We start from the raw sequence: 18,017 nt of genomic DNA on the forward strand, positions 1-18,017 counted from the left end.
GTGTTCTGCACTGGATCAGACACCAGTTACCCAGGGATGGGGATTAGAGCCATAGGGAGGTGATTGATAACCTCTTCCAGAACAATGGCAGTGTTGATTTGAGCATGATTCTAGAATTGAAGAGGGAAGGTTATATACTCCTGGGCAGGCTCTCCAGAAAATCGCCAAGGTGTAGGAAGTGAAGTCCAGCATGGCCATAATATTTCAGGGATATTATGACCATGCTGGACTTCACTTCCTACACCTTGGCGATTTTTGCTTTCTGTTTTTCTGTTAAGGACCACACCTCAGTGTGAAGGGGCAGGTCAGTTCTCTGGAAGTCCCCACAGCTGTGAATCATTAACATCTCTGAAGGAGTTGTAAATCAGCCTTTACTAACACAGGTGTTTGTGGATTAGGAGTGAAATAAATTGGAGGCAGAAGGAAGAGGAAAAAGATCAGAGAACACAACTGCTTCTCAGTCTCCTTATCATCATCATCCTCTCAACATGAAGAGATCCATCCTGTTGGTCAGAGTTAGATCCCCAGCAGCCATAATATTTAGCAGCCCCTTTGGCTTCACTTCCAGTTTACTTGACTTTTTCCCTATGTGCCTTGACATTCACGTAATGAATATACCTTGACTCTTACTTTTTTACATTCTACTTCTGAAGTAATTTATTTTACTTATGATTATTCCCTCTACAACTTTACTCTTCCTCTTAAACACATCTCCTTTTCTCTCCCTATGCTCTATGTCCCTCTTGAATTTTATGTATTACTGTACCAAACTATGTGTCAATCTGGTTCATAGTAGAATGAGGTTCATGTGATTTCCACTATCTCAATCCCCTTTTCCATATTTGCACAATCTTTTTATTGTATACCCCTTATGAGACATTTTTTCTTATTTCTTCCTTAGTATATTCTTTTCTCCCTCCCTTTTCTTTTCTCTCTTAAGAACACCAATACAGAATAAAATTACCTTTTAAGCCCTTGATTTGTCTTATTTAATTCCCTTTATGACTCTTGGAGATTATGCAGGGATCACTTGTCATCTAGCTCTATCAAACTGACTAAATTATTTATCTTTCTAGGTTTTTCATGACTTCTGCTTACAACATTTCAAAGTTTCTATCAAGCTCTGATCTTTTCATCAAGAATATTTGAAGGTTCTCTATTCCATTAAAGACTCAATTAATCATATTCCATTTTGTAAACTATTCTTATTTTTACCTTTTGGAATGTTATATTCCAAAATTTTTTCTCCTTTATATTGGTTTTTATCAAGTCTTGTATAATCCTGTTTCTTGGCCTTTGAAATATTTTCTTCTGACTACTTGTGTTTTTTTTTCTTTAGCCAAAAACTTCTGAATTTTGACAATAACAACAGCCCTGGCAATTTTAATTTTGAGTTTTCTTTAGAATAATCAGTAGATTGTTTCTGTTGTCACTTTGCCCTCTGGTTCTACTAAGTAGGGTTTTTTAAAATATATTCAAGATTTTTGTTTGGTCAAGGTTTTGGGAGAATCTGATGAAGAGTACATATATTCCTTTATAATGTTGCAGATAATAACATGTATTTTATATGTTTTCTATGATATTTAAAAAAAATTTATTACAGCTTTTTTATTTACAAGATACATGCATGGCTAATTTTTCAGCATTGACCCTTGCAAAACCCATTCCAACTTTTCCCCTCCTTTCCCCTACCCCCTTCCCTAGATGGCAAACAGACCAATATATGTTAAATATATTAAAGTATATGTTAAATACTATATATGTATACATTGCCATACATTTATTTTGCTGCACAAGAAAAATCGGACTTAGAAATAAGGTAAAAATAACCTGAGAAGGAAATAAAAAATGCAAGCAGACAAAAAACAGAAGGAGTGGAAATGCTATGTTGTGGTTCACACTCATTCCCCATAGTCCTTTCTCTGAGTGTAGCTGGTTCAGTTCATTATTGCTCTATTGGAACTGATTTGATTCATGTCATTGTTGAAGAGGGCCACATCTATCAGAATTGATCATCATATAGTATTGTTGTTGAACTATATAATGATCTCCTGGTTCTGCTCATTTCACTCAGCATCAGGTCATGTAAGTCTCTCCAGGCCTTTCTGAAATCATCCTGTTGGTCATTTCTTACAGAACAATAATATTCCATAATATTCATATACCACAATTTATTCAGCCATTCTCCAATTACTGGGCATCCACTCAGTTTCCAGTTTCTGGGCACTACAAAGAGGGCTGCCACAAACATTCTTGCACATACAGGTCCCTTTCCCTTCTTTAAGATCTCTTTGGGATATAAGCCCAGTAGTAGCATTGCTGGGTCAAAGCGTATATACAGTTTGATAACTTTTTGAGCATAGTTCCAAATTGCTCTCCAGAATGGCTGGATGTATTCACAATTCCACCAATTCAGTCTTCAGTGTCCCAGTTTCTTCACATCCCCTCCAACATTCAACATTATCTTTTCCCGCCATCCTAGCCAATCTGAGAGATGTGTAGTGGTATCTCAGAGTTGAATGACATTGTTTTTAATAATTATATTTTCTTGTATTTGTTCAATCTTTTGACTTTATCTTTTCCCCCACATTAAATAAGCATTTATTAAATACCTTTTGTACGCCAGGCATAAAGTAGATACTAATAATAAATGGTAAATAGGAACTAGATAGGAGTTATTCTATAATTTCAAATTTAAAACTCCTGAACTTAATATCAAAAAAGTAGCATTTCTGTATATAAATTAGAATGAAAAAATTTCTATATGAAATGACAAATCTCTATTAAATAGGACTTGTTTTTCCTTTTAAGTATGACACCATTTAAAAAATATTTTCTATTTTTACATGTTACTTCATCAAACCATTGACTTATAATTGATCTATTTTAATTATCAAGGAATATGGTATTAAGGTTCTGCACTATTTGACCCAAGTTAATTATTCTTCCAGTTTTTTTCCTAGAGAGCTCTTATTTTGTTTAAAAAAATTATCTTGCATTATTTCTTTTAGATAGTCTTGTGGTCCTTATAGCCAAACTATTCCTTTTTCAAAATGAGACTTTGCTTGTATTTATTATAAAGCAATTTTCTTTTGAGCTTTCCTTTGGGGAATCTTTTAATGCATGTTATTTCTTGACAGTGTCAGTCTTGGTCCGTTACTCATATTTCTATTGTTAAATACTGATCTGGGACTTTGGTATCAGGATCATGCTGTAGCCCTTTCCATACTCTTGGATGTTGTAGTCAGGTCTGTGATTATAGTACCAGTAGGCATCAGTGTGCCCTGTTTGAAATCTGTGGTTGGCTTCCCAGGTAGGGACACTGCCGTAGTCTTTTATACCTATTGGAGCTTCTCTGGTCAGAGATGAACTGCAATCTTCTGTTCTTCCTACAGTTTTCCCCATTGAAGCATTGCCACAGTCTTTTGCTGATAATAGCTGAAATATACATAGTGTACTTAAGTTAATAAATTTTGGCTGCATTATCATATTTGAATCTCACAATAACTTTGTTAGGTAGATAGTATTTCCCATTTTACAAGGGAGGGAACTGAAGGTCAGGCAAGGTGAGTAAGTTGATTTACCTTGCCTTTTATGCCTTACATTATGACCAATAGATGCCTAATAGGACATGTATATGCAGTGTGCAAATTGCATAGCTTATGATTTGCCATTGAATGGAATTGAATTAGTTCATTAGCCTGCTATATTTTGGATACTCCTCAGGTGAACAATGGATTGTACCCAAAATTGAGGAGGAGAATACAAGGCTTTTTTTCCTTTTGGGAAACTGCATAGTACTATCAATGATCCCAAGTTGGTCCCTGGCACCAAAAGCAAACAAAGCAAAATCTCTTTTAATATCAGTATTCCCTTGCAACATGAATGTGAATCATAGAATGCTGTTTTCAGAAGAATCAAACTCATATATGAACAAAAAGCAATGTAGATATGCATGATGGGTAAAAATAGGTAGCCTCATATACACTGTAGATGAGAATTATTAGTATAAAAAGATAGCAAAAAAGAATATATAAGATTTAAAGAGAAATAAGCCTGTTGTCTTTTATTGAGATGAAGGGATAATTGTTGGATGGCCCAAGTGGCTGCACTGATATCCATGAAATATTAAAATATCTACAGATTTTTAAATCCAGAATCTATGAACTTTAAAAAAATTATAAATTTCATTTACATGTAACGTAATCCTATATATTTTATTTTATACTTTTAAGCACTTCATTTTGAGAAGGGGTCTATAATCTTTACCTACTTCCAAAGGAGTCCATGGAACAAAAAAAAAAAAGATTAAAAGCCTTTCCTCTTAGAGTAAGGTCTCTGACAAGTTGGGTAGATTATAATAGGTCCTGGATGAGATGGTATGGATGGGTTATGATCTATGCCAACAGAGGGAATATGAATATTGATGAGATTGTGAACCCACTGAAAGATTATACTCAATAGGAGAATATTGAACATTGTGCTATGATCAACTTTGATAGACTTTACTCTTCTTAGAAATACAATGATCTAAAACAATTTCAAAAGAACCATGATGGAAAATGCTATTCATATCCAGAAAAAGAATGATGGCATTTGGATGCAATTTGAAGCATACTATTTCCACTTTTTGTTTTTTTTTCTTTCTTGTGGTTTTTCCCTTTTCTTTTGATTCTTATTTCTAACTTTATGCTTAATATGATTGTACATGTATTGCCTCGACCAAATTGATTGCCACCTAGGGAATGGCACAGGAGAGAGAGGAAGGAAAAAAATCTTATAAATCAAAATTGTATAAAAGTAAATGCCAAAAACTAATAATTTTTTAAAAAAATAAAAAAAAAAGATTGCACTCAATATTCTACCTTGCCTCAAGCAGGCAGTCACATTTTCTCCCTTTATCTCAAACTCTTGTATGAATTTTTCCTAATTAGAAGACAGTTTTCTTATAAGAGCACACTCTTCATTCGAACAGTTCCAATTCTTTCCCTTTTAACTGCTGAAGAGTATGTTTTTTTTATAATGTTGCAGAAAATAACATGTAGATTGCATTAAAAGCCTATTATGATGCTTTACTGTGGCTGGTGGTTGGCTCTGGCTTTTTGAAAGTTATAGTGAAGAAGCAATTGCTTTGGAAGAGCTAAATTCAAAAGGATTTTGAGTGTGGCTCCAGTTCCAATAAATCCTATGAATTTGAATTTGTGTGGCATAATTCTATTGGGCTGCAACCAATGCACATGTTTCACAAAATTACACTTCTAATAGTGTGAATAAGAATACATACGGCCACTTCAGTGGATTTATTATTTGTACTAATCAGGAACTAGTATCTGCTACGTAGCTGATGATTCATGAAAGCATGTTTGTTTTCAATAGCCAAAAATGTATTTTAAAAATTAATGTCTGAAATAACTGGGGAGAAAGTCTTTGTAACAGAACAGAAACTTTTTAAAATTTTAAAATAATAATAGCTCTTTTATTTTTCAAAATACATGCAAAGATGATAGTTTTCAACATTTACCCTTGCAAAACTTTGTGTTCCGATTTTTTTCTCTTTATCTCCTCACTTCCTCCTTCTCCTAGATAGCAAGAAATCCAATATAGATTTAAAATATGCAATAACTAGACACTCTTTCAGATCAGGAAACTATTATAGAAAGTCTAAAACACATATAAAAGTGCCCCTAAACATTTATCGATGTTGATCTTTTCATAGTAAGAAATGAAGTTGCCCTCTAATAGATTTCTTCATTAATGATGCTCATGTATCCTTAATAGCAGCTCATTTATCCTAGAAAAAAGGAAAGGAGAATTCATTCTGAATTTCTTTGTGATTAGGAGGAGGAGATTTTTATCACTAGAATTATTGATAATTATAACTGAGAGCAGAAATTGGGTTTCATTTTTCTTGGATCTTTCTCCAACCTACTGACCCCCATCTAACACATTGTATATAGTAGGTATATATTTAATGTCTAGAAAATAAATGAATTCTTGGAATTTCTCTTTCCTCCAAGGGTAGATTGCCTATAATGATTAGCTTTTGGGGGGGGTTTGTTTCACTTCTCATTATATTTTACATAGCCCTACTCTTATTCTCTATTCTTGAGATGAGAGAATCTCCATAGAAAGCAAAATCTCACAAACCATCTCTTTCCTCCACAGAATCCAACCTGGGTCTGGAAATCAGCATTCATTGCCCATGCCATACCTTCCAACCCAACGGAGATATCTTGGAGAGCATTCATGAAGTGATGGAGATCAAATTCAAAGGTAACAGTGCATGTCCATACAAATAGGCCTGGGGAAATCAATGGAACTAGAGGGGAAAGAATCTGGGCAAGATTCCAAGAATAGAAATCAAGGGCCCATATTGTATACTATCTCCCAAATGAATGGGACTGAACATTAATCCAAAAATAATTCCTATTTATATAGACCTTAAAGGTTTTCAAAGCACTTTAAGTATTATCTCACTTGATTCTCACAATAACCTATAAGATAGATGCTAGTATGATCTAATTTTTTTTGTTAGCCAATGAGAAAATTTAGGCTTTATGGAGGTGTGTGACTTGCCAATATCACTCAGCTAGTAAGTATCTAAGGCAGGTTTCAATCCCAGGTTTTTCTGACTCCATTTATCTGTTATGCTCAAATGTCCTTACCTTTGGCTTCTCTCAAGTTCCTATCTCCGAAATGACCATTCTATATAAACTAGCTATTATGCTCAAAAAGTGATTACTTTTCATCAGAAAGAAGACATTTTGGTAGATAGACATATGAATTCATTCATACATTCATGATATATATGTATATCTATCTCTATATTTCTCTATCTCTACTTTAAATATCTATATCTGTCTATACTTACATCATCTATATCTATATCAGTCTATATATGGAGGGAGAGAGAGAGGAGAGAGACAGACAGACAAAAAGAGAGACAGACAGAGAAAGAGAGCTAGGGAGGGAGGGAAAGAGGAAAGGAAGGAGGGAGGGAGGAACAGAGACAGAGAGAGACAGAGAATGTGTGTGTGTTCTGTATGTATTGAGAAAGCTAGATGAGACGGTAAACGGAGTGCCCATCTTAGAATTAGGAAGACACATTTTCCTGAGTTCAAAGCTCAGACATTTTGCAGCTATTTGATGTTGGGTAGTTCACTTAACCCTGTTTGCCTCAATTTCCTCATCTGTAAAATAAGCTGAAGGAGGAAATGGCAAACCATTCCAAATATTTTTGCCATAAAAACTCCAAATGGGATCATGAAGAGTTGGGCACAACTGAAAATGACTAAATAAAACATGTGTACTTGTATCTCGGTTCCATATTTTTATAATATACTTCTGTTTAAGTGTGAAATATGTCAAAGACATTTCTGTCTCTAAATATGTTTCTAGGATACATTGCTCACATGTGTTTACTGGTTTTTAACTTAAGATACTATTTTTTCATTCATTTTCCCAGCTTTGGTGATTGAGGCATGCCTGAGGTCAGGCAACTTGTCCAAAGTTGTGTTGACACAGTGGTTTGGCTAGAAGAAGACATAGGAATTTCTTGGTTTCTTGCCATGGACAGTATGCTTAACCCCTATGGGTTTTATTTCAGAGCCTATTCTTCTAGAATGCCAAGGATCTGACAACTTAATCAGATAATCTTAGACTCACAGAATTCATGCAGGGAGATGTTGAAGGCTCCTATAATTCAGAATCTCTTTACTATGGGCAAGGCTGTGCTTCAATTACTTCAAACCAAGGGGTGTTGATCTTATTCTGAAACATTTCTGAAAGGTGATTTTCTTACCTGTTCTATTTATTCTAGGCAGCTAGATGCTAGGCCCAGCGTCTGAAGATCTGAGTTCAAATGTGGTCTCAGACATATAATAGATGTGTGATCTTGAACAAGTCCGCCTTAAATTCTTCAGTTGTACACCAATCTCCCAGGGTTATTGTGAAGATCAAATGAGATTATGTTTTTATACTATCTGCCTCATAGTAAGCACTTAAATGCTTATTCCCTTCTGCTCTCTTCTGTTTTTCTATCATTATCATCTCTCACGATCCTTACAATTTAATGACTCTTCCTAAGATCTAATTCCCACTTATAGCCACATGTCTCCACTTTTCCTGCAGTATAAACAAAGACCATTTGATAAGCTATTCTCTATTTTAAAAGGCCTTCATAAGTTTGGCAATATTATTGAGTCATATTTCAGCTTTCTCTTTTTCCAATGAAAAAGTCCCAACTCTTTTCTGTTTTCTTCATCATTATCATTTTTCAATCTTGCTAATCCTATTAGGTATTTTACTCTTGACCCTATCCATAAAATAAAAAAAAAAATTGTATTCACATTTTATAAACTACAAAGCACAACATGAGTATAAATTTTCCTTATCAACATACAAATTCTTTTTAAAAATAACATTTTATTTTTTCTCCAATTACATATTAAAACAATTTTTAACATTTGCAATTTTTTTAAAGTTTTAAATTTCAGATTCTATTCTTTCCTCATTCTTTCCCCACCTCTCTAAGACAACAAACAATCTGATATAGGTTATATGTATCAAATCATGTAGAACATTTTGATATTATTCATTATGTACAAGAAGATTTGAACAACAACAGAAAGTGAAAATAGTATGCTTCACTCTATATGTAGACAATACCATTCTTCCTCTGAAAGCAGATCTCATGTTTCATCATGGAGTCCTTTGGGATTATCTTGGATCTTTGAATTGCTGAGAAAAGCTAAGTCATTTACATTAGATCATCATATGATATTGCTGTTATTATATATGATGTTTTCCTGGTTCTGTTCAATTCACTTTGCATCAGTTCATGTAAGTCTTTCCAGATTTTTCTGAAAACATCCTGTTTGTCATTTCTTATAGCACAATAATATTGTATCACAATCATATACCATAGCTTATTCAGTCATTGCTTAAATGATGGACATCCCCTAAATTTTTCAATTCTTACCACAAAAAAAGGAGCTGCTATAAATATTTTTATTCAAATAGATCCTTTTACAGTAATGGCACTGCTGGGTTAAAGGATATGCATAGTTTTATAGCCCTTAGGGCATAGTTCCAAATTGCTCTCAGGAATGGTAGGAGTATTTCACAATTCCACTAACAATGCATTAGTATCCCAGTTTTCCCACATCCCCAGAAAGATATCATTATTTTTTCTACTATCTTAGTCAATCTGAGAGGTGTGATACCTCAACATTGTTTTAATTTACATTTCTAGACTCAATCGTGATTTAGAGCATTTTTATATTGTTATAGATAGCTTTGGCTTCTTTGTATGAAAACTGCTTATCCCTATCTTTTGATCACTTATCATTTGGGGACTTCTATTCTTATAAATTTGACTCAGTTTTTTATATATTTGATAAATAAGGCCTTTATCAGAGATACTTGTTGCAAAAAAAATTTCCTGTTTTCTGTTTTCCTTTTAATTTTGGTTGCATTACTTTTGTTTGTGCAGTCTTTTACATTTTATATAATCAAAAATATGTTTTACACTTTGTAATGTTCTTTATATCATGTTTGTTATGACATATATATGTGTATATATATGGTCATAAATTCTTCCCTTATCCATAGATCCAACAGATAAACTATTCCATGCTTTCCTAATTTATTTATGGCATCACCCTTTATGTATAAATTATGTACCCATTTTGACCCAGGTTCTCTTTAGTTGTAATATCTTAGAAAATACAACGCATTCTAGAGATATGTGGATAGTGCTAAGAAGAGTTGGGAATAAGAACATAACAGAGTGATACAATAGCTGTCTTCAAGTATTTGAATTGCTTTTATGTAGAAGAGAAATAGGGCTTGTTCTGGTTGTTCCCAGGAAGCATAATTACTACAATGGATGAAACTGGAAGAAACACAGATATAGATGCCATAAGGAAGACAACAAAGCAATAGAACCTAAACCTGTAATTTCATTGGTGTCTGGTGTGATGTCATTGGTGGTGTTTCCTCACTCTTGAATAAATAAAACTTCCTTAACCAATTTCTTCTGCAGATCATAGTCATATAGAGATACTTAGAACGTAGCATTAAGTGACTTGCCCAGGATCATGTAGCCGAACATGTGTCAGAGGAGAAATTTGAACCCAAATCTGACACTGAGACCAGATCTTCAACTACTATTGTTGCTTCTGGTATAAGAACTTTCTTATAATTAGAGTGGTCTAAAAGTGAAATGGGCTACCATTTAAGGTAGTAGACTTTCCTTCATGAAAGTGTTCAAGTCGAAAATGGGACAAAAACTTGCTGAAGCATGTTGTAGATTGGATGTGCCCTCAGATCTCTTTCAGGCTCCTTAATTATGAGGGATATCATCCCAGGATTATCATCAAAGAATGTTGCCATCTCAGATTGTAGACTCAATGAACAACAGATTCATATGTATTCACAAGTGGCACTGAGCTTAGAAGCCAACATCTTAGAACTCTCATGGGTATTCACACACATGAATCTTAAGTAGTATACATTCTTATGTGGGCATCAAGCATCAGCTATGTTTAACACTGTTTATATATGAGAAATATTTCCCTTTAAAAATTTATTGCTTCTAGTCTTTGACAAACCCAAAGATACCAACATTTGGGATAAAAATTCATTATTTGAAAAAAACTGTTGGGAAAACTGGAAATTAGTATGGCAGAAATTAGATATGGATCCACACTTAACACCATATATCAAGATAAGATCAAAATGGGTCCATGATTTAGGCATAAAGAGGGAGATAATAAATAGATTAGAGGAACAGAGGATAGTCTACCTCTCAGACCTGTGGAGGGGGAAGGAATTTATGACCAGAGGAGAACTAGAGATCATTATTGATCACAAAATAGAAGATTTTGATTACATCAAACTAAAAAGTTTCTGTACAAACAAAACTAATGCAAACAAGATTAGAAGGGAAGTAACAAATTGGGAAAATATTTTTACAGTTAAAGGTTCTAATAAATATATAAAGAACTGACCCTAATTTATAAGAAATCAAATCATTCTCCAATTGATAAATGGTCAAAGGATATGAACAGACAATTCTCAGATGATGAAATTGAAACTATATCCACTCATATGAGTGTTCCAAATCACTACTGATCAGAGAAATGCAAATTAAGACAACTCTGAGATACCACTACACACCTGTCAGATTGGCTAAGATGACAGGAACAAATAATAATGAATGTTGGAGGGGATGTGGGAAAACTGGGACACTGATACATTGTTGGTGGAGTTGTGAAAGAATCCGGCCATTCTGGAGAGCAATCTGGAATTATGCCCAAAAAGTTATCAAACTGTGCATACCCTTTGATCCAGCATTGCTGCTATTGGGATTATATCCCAAAGAAATACTGAGGAGGGGAAAGGGACCTGTGTGTGCCAAAATGTTTGTGGCAGCTCTTTTTGTTGTAGCTAGAAACTGGAAGATGAATGGATGTCCATCAGTTGGAGAATGGTTGGGTAAATTATGGTATATGAATGTTATGGTATATTATTGCTCTGTAAGAAATGACCAGCAGGAGGAACACAGAGAGGCTTGGAGAGACTTACATCAACTGATGCTGAGTGAAATGAGCAGAACCAGAAGATCACTATACACTTCAACAACAGTACTGTATGAGGATATATTCTGATGGAGGTGGATATCTTCAACATAAAGAAGATCCAACTCACTTCCAGTTGATCAGTGATGGACAGAAATAACTACACCCGGAGAAGGAACACTGGGAAGTGAATGTAAATTGTTAGCACTACTGCCTATCTACCCAGGTTACTTATACCTTCGGAATCCAATTCTTAACATGCAACAAGAAAATTGGATTTACACACATATATTGTATCTAGGTTTATACTGAAACACATGTAAAATGTATGGGATTGCCTGTCATCTAGGAGAGGGAGTAGAGGGAGGGAGGGGATAATGTGGAAAAATGAATACAAGGGATAATGTTATAAAATAAATAAGTAAAAAATTTTGTGCAACATCAAAAAAAAAAAAAAGAAAAAAGAAAAAAAATTATTGCTAATTTTTTACATTATCTACATTTTGCAATATATCCATTCTTCTATATTTCCAAAGAACCCTTTCATTTGTAACAAAGAAGAAAAAACAAGAATCATTCAAGGAAATAATTAAGTAAAGATTACACTCTGTGTTTTGTGCCCCTAATCATTCCACAAAAAAGGGAAAGAGCTGCATTTTCATATCATCAAAATATAAGCTCCTTCAGAGTAGACATAATTCACTTCTTTATATAACCAGTGTCTGGCACAGAGATTGTTTGTCCTTCATTCTTGAAGAGGACCATAACATCAGGAAGATGATGCCATGAATGCAGGTGAATTGGTTTTAAATAAGGGAGGGATGTGCTAGGTCACTTACTTTATTTTATCCTCCAGAGCAATCTGGGTCCAATGGAGATGGCTCTGGATGAAATGGGAGACCTTGACTTTTTAAAGCCTAATTGACTTGAGTGAATGTAAATAACAATCATTTCTGTTTTGGCCAGAAACCCTAAAGTTCTTCCTTTCCCAGATTTATTTTTTTCCCACTAGGTGAAAAAGGAGATTCTTTGCCCCAATTGCTACCTAGCCTTAGTCATTGAATGGATGTGACCTCAATCAAAATTAGAACTGTTTAAGACTAGGTTAAAAAGGACTAGGTTTCTCACTGATCCAGAGCCATCTCCAGTTGTTCTGGGCATTGCGCTCAGATAACTCCAGAGAAGAAAGTAAGACTGGTGGCTTTGCACAGCCCTCCCTCACTTAAATCCAATTCACTTGCACTTTATGGAGTAACCTCCTTGATGCTATCTTGAATGAAGGACAAACAAGAAGCCTAACACAGAGTAGTTGCTTAATAAATGCTTGTTGATTGATTGATCTCTTCTCTCTTAGTTGTTATAATGACATAATTTTGTTTTGATTTGCTGTTATTTTTTATATGGTTGTAATTACTGTGTACAATGTTTCCCTTGTTTGGCTTACTTCAGTTTTAACTAATTAATATAAGTTCCCCATCTTCTCTGTATCCTTAATATTCATCCTTACTTATTACATTCATATAACTATGATTTATTTTGCCATCTCACAATTGATGAGCATTCACTTTCCAGGCCTGGGGTTAAGTGACTTGCCCAGGGTCACACAGCTAGGAAGTGTTAAGTGTCTGAGACCTGATTTGAACTCGGATCCTCCTGAATTCAAGGCTGGTGCTCTATCCACTCCGCCACCTAGCTGCCCCCCTACTCTAAATATTTTGATTGTGGATGATATCTTTCTTAGTCTCCTAAAAATTCTTGGCCATCTGTAGTTGGAATTTCTACTCTTGTTCCTTCTATGAATCATCTGTATTTTGCTACCTGAATGAAATGCATTAGTGATTTTAAGCCTACCCTTCTAGAATAAATCACTATCACTTTTTCAGTGCATAGTTTGAGCCAGAATGGAAGAAAAAGGAGCCTTGTTATCAGAAATCCACCAAATGTCTCTACCTTTTGCTTCTCTCAAGTTCATCTCTTCTGAATGATGAACATTCTACAATCCTTTCCACTTAGGTGTTGACAATGATGAAGATTACGGGCGTGGAGATCTTGGACGACTGAAGAAACAAAAGGATCACCACAATCCTCATTTGATTTTGATGATGATTCCTCCACATCGCCTTGACAGTCCAGGCCAGGGAGGCCAAAGGAAGAAACGGGCTCTTGATACCAACTACTGCTTCCGGTAATCCTCAATCTACATGGGAAATTCCCCTTGTCAAACAACATCAAGTTAGGTGAAGGCAGATTCCTTTGAAGGGATCAATAAAGAAAAGGAAGAAACACATCTAAGAATAGCAGAGAGCTAGCCTCAGAATCAGAAAGGCATGGTATCAAGTCATATCTCAGACAAATACTGTCTGATAGGCAATTACCTAAGACTCTTGAGTTACAGAAAAGTTGCTGCCATGAACTAGTGGTCAAATCACAGGTCCAGCCACAAAATGAGAGAGAGAGAGAGAGAGAGAGAGAGAGAGAGAGAGAGAGAGAGAGAGAGAGAGAGAGGAGAGAAAAGAGAGAGAGAGAGACAGAGACAGAGAGAGACAGAGACAGAGAGAGAGAGAGAGAGAGGAGAGAAAAGAGAGAGACCAGAGACAGAGACAGAGACAGAGAGGAGAGAAGAAAGAGAGAGAGAGAGAGAGAGAGAGAGACAGAGACAGAGAGAGAGAGAGAGAGGAGAGAAAAGAGAGAGACCAGAGACAGAGACAGAGACAGAGAGGAGAGAAGAGAGAGAGAGAGAGAGAGAGAGAGAGAGAGAGAGAGAGAGAAGAAGAGAGAGAGAGAGAGAGAGAGAGAGGGAGAGAGAGAGAGAGGAGAGAAAAGAGAGAGACAGAGAGACAGAGACAGAGAGAGACAGAGACAGAGACAGAGAGGAGAGAAGAGAGAGAGAGAGAGAGAGAGAGAGAGAGAGAGAGAGAGAGAGAGAGAGAGAGAGAGAGAGAGAGAGAAAGAGAGAGAGAAAGAGAGAGAGAGAGGAAGGAAAAAAGGGATGATAATTATACTTAGCATGGATTAGTTTTCTTTCCAGAATTTTCATGTCATGATACATATTTGAAGCAAAGTGCAGTAATACTTGTCTTTAAAAACAAGTTCTGAGATGTCTATGAAGGATTCCAGGGAGAGCTCCAGAAAAAAAATTAGGGATAGGGCTGTTTTATATTTGTAAAAGATCGTGAGCCAAAGAGTTCAATCTCACCTATTGCTAAGGAAATCTTTGCACTACTACATTTCACTTTATTTATTTTAAAGTGGGATTTTTAAATAGTTCTTTCCTAGTCATTATGGCTCAGGGACTCATACACCAGACCATATGTTCTGGTGTTTGAGGTTCTTTAGATAAGAAGGAACTTCCAGGGTGGAAACTCTCTTTATCAGTGCAGATAGGCAACTTGTCTGAAACATGTGGTCTTCAAGAACTATTTGGGACACTGATTAAAATGATTTTCCCCATGGTTGCACAGCTAGTAATTGTTATGTCTTCCTGATTCCATACCTAATGGAATTCCATACCTTTTTCATGCCATGCTCTCTTTTCAAGGAGGTACTTACTAGAAGAAATGTTGGGCAATAGCACTTGACTAGAGGGACAATGGATTCAGCCTAAAATCAGCCTAAATATCCATTTATTTCCCATATTACACGAACTAGTCAATTTCTGAGGGTGGTATTTGAAGACTGCCAATAGAGCCAAACTCAGAAAGACCATCTGTTCATATAATCCCGAGTACTTAATCTGCCAAGAAACTTCTCTGTTGTATAATCTTTTACCTGTAGATAGGTTGTGCAGACCGTGCACCTTTACAGACTGATCTTTTTTTAGAACCTTCTTTATCTACCAAGTGGGCAAGTGCTACTGACCCTGGAGTCAGGAAGACTCATCTTTCTGAGTTCAAATGTGACCTCAGACTTTAATAGCTGGGTGACTCTGTGTGGGTGTCATGTCACCCACTTTGCCTCAGTTTCCTCATCTTTAAAATGAGCTAGAGAAGGAAATGGCAAATCCCTTCAGTATGTCTACCAAGAAAACTCCAAACAGGACACAAACTGAAAAACAACTGAACTGAACAATATCAACTGGATCTTTGGACTCTAGTTGACTACTTCAGGGGTCTCCCTAATTACTCATTTAACATATTTAGCTTAACCAATAGAAGAAACTTTTCTAATGGTTATCAGCTTAGAATTTTCAAGCTTAGTTCTCTTTAGTGAAATTCCTTTTATTTGAAGCATCTTTTTGAATTTTTATATGTGAATGTTTTGTTTCAGGAATTTGGAGGAGAACTGCTGTGTGCGTCCTCTCTACATTGATTTCCGACAGGATCTGGGCTGGAAGTGGGTCCATGAACCTAAGGGCTACTACGCCAACTTCTGCTCAGGTCCTTGCCCATACCTCCGAAGTGCAGACACAACCCACAGCACGGTACAGGAAATGTTTCCTATTCCATAGTTAACTACATTTCAAGCACATGTCTTTGGTTCTGATGATCTGAGTCAGGGTCTTGGCAGAAACGACCTTCTGGTTAGACTCTTCCTAATCACATTTGACCTCCTCATATTCTCTCCAGGGTTTCAATCAGAAAGGGTAGATTGGTTTATTCCTGCTTTATTTAAAACTTTCATGGCATGGAGATTAAATGACTGTCATATTTTTACCCCAGATGACAGGATTGTAGGATCATAACTGCAAGCCAGCTCAGAGGCCATCTAGTTCAGTTCCTCATTCACAAGGCCCATGACACACAGGGTCACACAGGGTCACATAAGCAGCAAGCTTTAGAGATGCAATAGAGACTCTATATAATATTTGACACCGAACTTTGAGGTGTAAAGCCCTCTAAGATGAGAAAAATAATAATTGGGATTCTATTGCCTTGCAAGTAACTCTCCTTCAAGACAATAATCAGAACAGTTTTAAGGGAGGGCAATTTGAATACTAGAGATGAAACTGGATAGAGAGACTGAGGAGTGCTACTTTGATGTTTGCCTGTCAATCTTTTTTCCAAGTAAGAGAGAGGAAAAATGTGCAGAAATTTATGGAAAATGGCTTTCCATTGCACATAATTAGCACAGTCTCTTCATTCTGACACTCACAAACTAAAGGACCACAGGTAATGCTCTAAGTCAGGGATTGTTAGCCTTTGAGTTATGGAAATCTTCAACAATTCTGCTGAAGCCTATGGACACCTTTTAGAATAACATTTTAAAATGTATACAATAAGTGACATTCAGTGATATTAAAATAAAGATGCAATTTTTCCCATCTTTGTTCAGGATCCCCTGAAAAGGATGAAACCCAGATTAAGAATCCCTGATTTTTTAATGTGATGTCTTGGAACTAAGGGAGTTTAGACTTCATCTAGTTCAACTCCATCTTTTTACAGAAGAGGAAACTGTACAAGAACTAACAAAAGCTTTGAAGAACTATTCTCTTAAAAATTAAATCTATCTTATTTAGACAATATAAAATCTTGATAGGATAGTCCTCAGATAATTCTGGTGAATTGAAAACTCTTAAACAGACCTAATTCTCCTTCTCCTGTTGTGGATGAGCACTGGTTGCTCATTCATGCAGATGTGTTCAAAAGGAAAAGCAGTAAAAATCCTTTAAGCAGCACACATGGCTATTCTATTACTTGTTCTGCCACAGAGAGAGTCCACAGTCCAGAAATCATGTGAGCTAAGGCCTAGTGCTTGACTGGGACTTGACTCCTTCATACTTACGAAAACATCTCTCTTCATAGGTGCTGGGACTATATAATACTCTGAATCCTGAAGCGTCTGCTTCACCTTGTTGTGTGCCCCAAGATCTGGAGCCTCTGACCATCCTGTACTATGTTGGGAGGACCCCCAAAGTGGAGCAGCTATCCAACATGGTGGTGAAGTCTTGTAAGTGCAGCTGAAATGCTACCAGCCCTATCTGCGACCGAGAGGGAAAGAGAGAGAGAGAAAATAAAATCCAACACAACTGCTACTGCTGAACTACTCCTAGGGAAACAAAAGAACAAACTTCACCTAGAGACTGGGAGACCACAACCTTCAGTCCTGGACCAATTGCTGAGACCGAGGCTCCCTTTTGGAATATTTTCTCTTTCTCGCTAGCTCTGACAACGATTGTGGTGGGGGAAAAAAAGTGTGGGTTTGGCTAAGGGAAAACCAGTGTCTCCAAAATACTTGGATTTTTCTGTGATGCTCTTTGTGTATGGTAGGGAGAGAGAGGAATTTGGCAAATTAAGGAATTCTGCTATGTTACAGTTCAGGAAAAATTTGGGGAAAGGGAGAGAAAGTGTAGAAAATGTCTGAGAGGGAATGATACTTTTGATCTGAGTTGAGGTTGACTCAAATGTCTTTTGCTACCTGTCTGTCCTTGGGAATTTGGATTTCATTTTCTTGAAATCACACAAGGCAAACCTTTTCCTATATGTAGATCATCAAGAA

At 36.0% G+C, this 18,017-nt stretch overlaps 2 protein-coding genes across 2 annotated transcripts in view; one reads left to right on the forward strand and one right to left on the reverse strand.

The window, feature by feature from the left end:
• The window catches only part of TGFB3 (transforming growth factor beta 3), a 47,502-nt gene extending 29,757 nt beyond the window's left edge, over nt 1-17,745 (forward strand). The window contains exons 4-7 of the mRNA XM_074289976.1: nt 6,166-6,273; nt 13,596-13,767; nt 15,849-16,002; nt 17,324-17,745. Of these exons, the coding sequence (XP_074146077.1) occupies nt 6,166-6,273; nt 13,596-13,767; nt 15,849-16,002; nt 17,324-17,482 (593 nt within the window). The 3' untranslated portion in view covers nt 17,483-17,745. The remainder of the gene's footprint in view (nt 1-6,165; nt 6,274-13,595; nt 13,768-15,848; nt 16,003-17,323) is intronic.
• Nucleotides 3,261-18,017, reverse strand: part of TTLL5 (tubulin tyrosine ligase like 5) — a 402,838-nt gene continuing 388,081 nt past the window's right edge. The window contains exon 33 of the mRNA XM_074289958.1: nt 3,261-3,438. Coding sequence (XP_074146059.1) covers nt 3,390-3,438 — 49 coding nt within the window. The 3' untranslated portion in view covers nt 3,261-3,389. The remainder of the gene's footprint in view (nt 3,439-18,017) is intronic.

This window comes from Sminthopsis crassicaudata, chromosome 2, assembly GCF_048593235.1.
Source record: "Sminthopsis crassicaudata isolate SCR6 chromosome 2, ASM4859323v1, whole genome shotgun sequence".
Taxonomy (NCBI): Eukaryota; Metazoa; Chordata; class Mammalia; order Dasyuromorphia; family Dasyuridae; genus Sminthopsis; species Sminthopsis crassicaudata.